Source organism: Daktulosphaira vitifoliae, unplaced genomic scaffold (genome assembly GCF_025091365.1).
Source record: "Daktulosphaira vitifoliae isolate Bord-2020 unplaced genomic scaffold, ASM2509136v1 Scaffold_2, whole genome shotgun sequence".
In the NCBI taxonomy this organism is placed as follows: Eukaryota; Metazoa; Arthropoda; class Insecta; order Hemiptera; family Phylloxeridae; genus Daktulosphaira; species Daktulosphaira vitifoliae.
The window spans coordinates 558255-565194 of NW_026099573.1; the positions used below are offsets into that span (position 1 = coordinate 558255).

The window sequence follows — 6940 nt, forward strand, 5'->3', positions numbered from 1 at the left end:
ATATTAATAAGGAACCAGCAGATCAAGTAGCTTTTGGAATAAAACACCAATTTTTTTAAAATTAAACACTATCTAAAGATTTGCATCGAAGCGTTTATTTTTGATAGTGATTTTAATCACTGTCAGATATCATTTACTTGATCCAACTATGCCACGTCACCACTGTGCCGCGACCCCCCTGTGCTGGGTTTTTTTACTTTAAAATGCTATAACTTTTTAAAAAATGTATAGATCAATACAATTTTTTTATGAAAAGTAGTATTCAGTGGCGGCGCTAGCATTTGCGGGGCCCTGTGCGACACGTGATTTGCGGGGCCCCACACATTTTTTTAAAGAATCTTTTTTTTTTTTTTGGTCAACCGAGCAAAATATCGGGTGGGCTAATTTGGGGTCACGTGATTTGCGAGGCCACAATTACTGAGGGATATGAACATTAAAAAAAGAGGTGCAAAATTATGCATATTCAATGCTTTTTAAAGTAGATTTTTATCATTACTACTGTTTTAACGACTTCAGTTTTCATATACAACATACAGCTAATCTATTAACCCATGTTTCAGCATCGCTGTTTTTAATTATTTAAAAAAAAATACCTGTTGACATACATATATATATATGAAATATATATGTATAATACAATAAATTAAGATAGTTATTTATATTAAAGTTATGGTTAAAATGACTTTCCAAAATGAACTCTTCTGCTTTTTTGCTGACTGAAGTCTTCAATCAGTTCCTTGAAGTCTAGGTTAGATGAACGTTCATTTTCAATTGACAGGATTGCGAGGGCCGAGAGTCTGTCTTGAGCCATCGTGTTCCTTAAATAGGTTTTTATCAACTTTAATTTGGAAAAACTTCTTTCGGCTGCCGCAACTGTCACAGGGACAGTAGCAACAATTCTAAGTGCAATACTTATATTTGGATAAATTTCACTCAAATTGTTGTCTACAATATACTTCAATGCCCGTACTATCCCACTTTGTTCAATTGTTTCTTTTTTTTTTTTACTGAGCTTCTACTTCTACTAAAACACTTGAAAATAGTTTTAGCTCTTCAAACAAGTCTACTCCGTCTATGTCATGGTTATTTCCTATTGATAGTGTAACTTGCAGATCATTGCAGTTATTTAACAACTCTTCTTCAGACATAGTGGAGGAGATGTTCATTATGTCATACAAAAAGCCAAAATTATTTTCATGGCATTTCAAAGCTTCAAACCTTGGTTCACAACTTGTCCGGATTTTATCCACAACCACATAAAAATAGCTAATTTTAAATCTATCTTTTGGTGATAACTCTGGTGTGTCATCTGTAGCTTCATAGCCAAAGTGTCTCCTTTTCCGTCTTTGTCTTGTAGACTTAAAAACAATTTCACTAAGGCCTATTTCTTCTGCTACTTCTTTACCTGTCACTAGTGCAAATTCAAAACCCTGATCCCTATACTCATCTAACCATTTCAAGAATACTTTTAAATGATTTATTGCTGCATCTAGATTCATACTTCGACTTTGCCATATTTTACTAATAACGTGAATTTTCACCAGGATATCGTACCAAACTACTAATGAAATAATGAACTCAAATGTCGAGATTTCATTTTCTAACGAATGACATTCACTTATAAGTAAACAGTCTGTGCTCTTTTCCCGTAGACTTGACAGAACCTCACAAACCTTACTCAACTAGAACCTGACTGCTTTTACAGACTCCACTCTACACTCCCATCTAGTTTCTGAAAGAGGTTTGACTGAAATATCTACATGTTCTTTAAGTTTACTCCATCTGTAACTAAAGCATGAAAATATTGTGTACAATCTTTGCAAGGTTCCAAAAAATTTAGCAATTAATTTTAGAAGATCTAAAAAATTACCACATCTATCTGAACTGTCTGAAGTTATTGTTTCTCTATGACCTCTAAATGCTAAATTGTGAGAAGCCAAAAACTGTACAATTGCTAAAAGCCTCTCCATTACATCTTTCCACCGTTGAGCTTCAGATCTAATCTGAGTTTCAGTCTCTCAATCAATGGTTTCAAGCGTTTTTAAACGCTTTTCTAGTTCGAACCATTTTAACATACACTCTCTGTGCGTTTTGTTATTNCTGTAGTTTTTTCAACTGCAACAACCCCGATAAAATGCTCTTCAGTTGAAGCAGTTTCCATATTGGTAGCTCTCAAAATCACAGAGAGCTGTTCAATTCTTGCAATATCTCGTGTACAGTCTAAAATGATAGAATAGTATTTGTTTTTAAAAACTTTTTCTGTTATCTTTTTCACTACATGATTTGCCATTAGAAGTATAAACTCATTTTGAGTTTCTTTGCTCAAATAATGATTTCTACCAATTTTTTTGTTGACAATTTGATTTAAATGTTCTCTCAATAAAGGGTCAAATTTAGCAATTAATTTTAGAAGATCTAAAAAATTACCACATCTATCTGAACTGTCTGAAGTTATTGTTTCTCTATGACCTCTAAATGCTAAATTGTGAGAAGCCAAAAACTGTACAATTGCTAAAAGCCTCTCCATTACATCTTTCCACCGTTGAGCTTCAGATCTAATCTGAGTTTCAGTCTCTCAATCAATGGTTTCAAGCGTTTTTAAACGCTTTTCTAGTTCGAACCATTTTAACATACACTCTCTGTGCGTTTTGTTATTTCCATGACATTTTAAAATTACACTTAAGTGTTGCCAATCATTTGTACCTTTCCTAGAACTTAAGGCACAATTGGAAATGTCAGAAAATAAACGGCATGCAAAGCAGTGAGCAGAATCATTTGATTCAGAGTAAATGAACCATCGTCTTTTTTGTTGCTCACCGTTTAATAAATGTCTAATGTAGTGAATGTTACTAAAATGTCGTCCACTTTCATTTTTTGGAAATTTTTTGTCTGTTACATATGCAGGGCCTTTTTCAATAATTCTAGTTCGCTCTGATTGGGTTAAAATTTTTGGCCATATATAGGGATTACTTATGTCGTAGGTGTCCCTGGTTTCATCATTCTCTTAGGCCTCAAATTGATAATATTTCTCTTTTACTGGGTCTAAAAATGATGGTGTCGAACTTATTAATAACAGATCTCTCGAAAGCGGTGATCCCGGTACTGGTTGCTGGGCTGATCTGTGTTCTAGCTGCAGTTCTAAAGTAGCAGACACTGACTGGGGGGTTAATGAAGATGGATCTGCAGGGGTAGAATGATTATGTGTTTCAGGGCTTTCTAAACTTGCACTGTGTAATCCTAATGGACCACAAGTTACAGTTTTCTTTGGAATTTCAATATCACTACCGTTCTTAGAAGTTTCAGCTTTTAATAACTTGGTTAATGTGTTACGAAGCTGCCCTTCAAGTACTTTCCTTTTTTTATTTCTTTTTCTTTTGGCACTTCCAGAATCATATTTTCTACCAATATCTCGATTGCGGGAAGCCATTGAAAAGTCTAACATGAAAAAACCAAATTATCTTATAATTCAAATAAAAAATTACCCTTTTTATTATCATTTATCAATAAACCATTTTTTTAATTTTTTTTAAAATTTCATGAAATTAATTTTTGTTAAATATTTTAATTTAGTGATAATTGAAAAAAGTTAAATTTCATTTAAAATGGAAAATCGATTTAACATAAACCTAAAACTGAAATGAAAACATATTTATAATATATAAAACTTTATAAGTCAATAAAGAATGAACTATTTGATCGCTGAAAAAAAAATATTTAACAATAATTAAACTATTTATTACTGTACAATGTACATGTTATATTAATTTATTTAGCATAAAAAAATTATATAATGTATAATTGCATATAAAACAAAATTGAGTAATCTGATGTCACTTAACTCGAGTTTTTATTTAAAAGTCTCGCTATTGTCAAATTTTCTATAGTCAGTTCTTTTGGGGCCCCAGAAGACGCGGGGCCCTGTGCGGCCGCACAGTTCGCACACCCCTGGCACCGCCACTGGTAGTATTTATATACATCTTTGATTTGACATACTATTTTTTTTAAAGCAGACTATTTCCCTAATTACGGGGGGGCTTCAAATCTAAAAAATGTATATATAAAGTAGAACTTTTTTAACTTAACTTTTGAAAGTGTTATGGAAAAAAAAAATTTGACCTCTGGACTTGTCTTCGTGTTGAAAATGGCTACCGAATGCTATTTTTGTGTGAAAATTCTCGATATTATATTTTACATTTTTAACTTTATAATGCTATAACTTATTGAAAAGAGTATGGATCAACACTGTTAGGAACAGGACTGAACAGTAAACGAACTCCTATTCTTACGAAGGCGACAAGAGAAAAGCCGGTTAGTCAGTTGATTTTCTAAGTATGACTATCTGATTTATTTGTATAGGAAGGTGCGTGGAGTGGAGGGATAGGGAGGAATTGGAACAATAAAGCTAAATAAAAATTATAACATCAAGTATTATGAGAGTAAAAGTAAATAAAATTTGTACCATGAGTGAGCCAATTAATTCCAATGCTCTAACTACCTTACCTGTAATATGTGTTCAGTTAGTTATTTATAATATATGATTTCTGATAGTGGACTGTATATGTGCTCAAGAGGGAAAGGGAAATGTGAATATTCAGTGCGACATGATTCAGTGAAATCAGTAAATTTATTGCAATGAGCAAAGTACAAGAGTAATGTTTAATACAAACTTAAATTCAATTATTTTGTACAATTATATTAACAAAGTAAAGTAAGACATTAGCAGGTATTGGACAAAACACAAGTATAATTGCTATGAACGTTAACAAAATTAAGATAGGGATAAGTAATAAAATTGTTCAAGGGAAGTGGTTGAATCAAATATATGGAAAAAAAAACAATTATTATCAAATTATGAGTTCATAAACAAATGGACAAACATTAGAGTTCAATAACCAAAGGACATAGTTAATTTCAATTGTGCAATGACCAGTGGTCGATTAAATCAAATTATAATACTAATATAACAAACGACGAATTTCATTACAATAAACAATTAACTCAGATAAACTAGTAAATGAGCAACTCAACTATTTAATTACTTTAACTTATGTGGACTTATGGACTTGAGTTGCTTTGTACTACCACATGAATAACATAAGAAGATAATCGTAACATAAATTACTAGAAACTGAACTACAATTTTAACTTATCTAAATTCTAAATTAAATATTACTGGACAATTGAACCAAGGGGCTCGCACTTTAACAGTCTGCTGATTGTGTTTTAATAGAATAATTGTATTGTTACAATCCAGAATAGAGTTAATAGATCTAAAGAGTTTCATACAAATGACAGTGTACCCTATGGGTAATGTGAGCTAATGTGCGAACCACAAGGTATATAAATAACAAATAATAAATAAACGATTGAAATATTACCAATTAATATTATACAAATTTGGTTTTTTATTACGCTGCCGGTTCAAATAGGCTAACAATCGAAATAACACCAGACGAACGATTTTAGTAGTAAAAAAAATATAATGTTTTAGGTTAGGCGAAAAGCAATAGTTTTACAACGAGAGCGATACAATAACGCATTTTTACAAAAAAAAACAATAAATCTAGGCGACGGATCTCGAGAGAGTGAATTATAAACTATAACGGCCAAGCGTCCGATGAGGGAAGTGTTATCACCAGATAATACGCTATCAGTATGACCAACTTGAGTGTTCACCCGAACAAACACAATTTTTTTATGAGAAATAATATTTTTTAATAATCCCTTTTACATTCAGGATATAAATAAGGAAATAGCAGATCATAAAGTTTTTGGAATAATCCACCAATTTTTAAAATTAAACACTATCTAAAGATTTGCATCGAAGCTTTTTTAAGATAGTGATTTTAATCACTGTCAGATGTCATCTATACTTGTCCCATCTATGCCTCGTCCACACTGTGCCTCGACCCCACTGTGCTACCGTTTTTTTCTTTTTTGTGTCTGTTACCACTTTTTTTTTCCATGATAAAGTATATTACATTAGCTTTAATTTAAGATATATATAAAAGTGTCAGACCTTCCGGAACATTTTCAAANAATAGGTTAACTATGTCATTTTCCTTATTTTGAAAATATTAAAAATCAAATTACTATTAATTTAAAACAATTTTTTTTTCTTAATTATTTTTTTTTTATATGTAAATAAATATTTTTTAATAATAATAAAACTTAGAAGTTATGGAAAAAGTTTAATTGCACATTTGAAAACATCGTGAAAAGTTGATTTAGAAGAATATATTATTGTTTCTGATGTACTTCCTTGTAGTCCAATGTATAAATGTTATTACTTTGTTATAAGTAACAAAAAAATTTTATGGAAAAGTATTTCATCAAGCCCTTTAAATTTTTATACGCGTTAAAAGTTATGAAATATACAACTACTTCATTATTTTTATATTATCTCCGTAAAAATTACAATATTAAATTATTGAATATCAATTTTATACTAAATTTAATTACTATAATTATTATGTATTCATATATTATTATTATAAATTAAATAACTAATCGGGATAAAATTAAGGGAATAGTTATTATTGCTTTTGAAATAATCTACCGATTTTTTAAAATTAAACACTATCTAAAGATTTGCATCGAAGCTTTTTTAAGATAGTGATTTTAATCACTGTCAGATGTCATCTATACTTGTCCCATCTATGCCTCGTCCACACTGTGCCTCGACCCCATGTGCTGGGTATTTTTTTATATTATAAAGTTTCACAAGAATTAATTTTAATGGATTAAAAAAATAGGTTAACTATGTCATTTTCCTTATTTTGAAAATATTAAAAATCAAATTACTATTAATTTAAAACAATTTTTTTTTCTTAATTATTTTTTTTTTATATGTAAATAAATATTTTTTAATAATAATAAAACTTAGAAGTTATGGAAAAAGTTTAATTGCACATTTGAAAACATCGTGAAAAGTTGATTT

General features: G+C 30.4%; 2 protein-coding genes across 2 annotated transcripts; both read right to left on the minus strand.

Annotated features, from left to right (window-relative positions):
• Positions 1 to 1004: 1004 nt before the first annotated feature.
• On the minus strand, positions 1005 to 1499 carry LOC126900062 (uncharacterized). The gene has a single exon (XM_050675494.1). The coding sequence runs from the start codon at positions 1497 to 1499 to the stop codon at positions 1005 to 1007; it is 495 nt and encodes a 164-aa protein (XP_050531451.1).
• Positions 1500 to 2957: 1458 nt separating this feature from the next.
• On the minus strand, positions 2958 to 5560 carry LOC126897347 (uncharacterized). The gene is made up of 2 exons (XM_050670880.1): positions 5379 to 5560; positions 2958 to 3435 (listed from the first exon to the last, which is right to left on the minus strand). The coding sequence occupies exon 2, from the start codon at positions 3425 to 3427 to the stop codon at positions 3005 to 3007; it is 423 nt and encodes a 140-aa protein (XP_050526837.1). The 5' UTR covers positions 3428 to 3435; positions 5379 to 5560; the 3' UTR covers positions 2958 to 3004.
• Positions 5561 to 6940: the final 1380 nt, after the last annotated feature.

Bases quoted from the DNA above. Each gene is read 5' to 3' on its own strand.
- LOC126900062 (XM_050675494.1), bottom strand. From the start codon at position 1,499: ATGAATCTAGATGCAGCAATAAATCATTTAAAAGTATTCTTGAAATGG.
- LOC126897347 (XM_050670880.1), bottom strand. From the start codon at position 3,427: ATGGCTTCCCGCAATCGAGATATTGGTAGAAAATATGATTCTGGAAGT.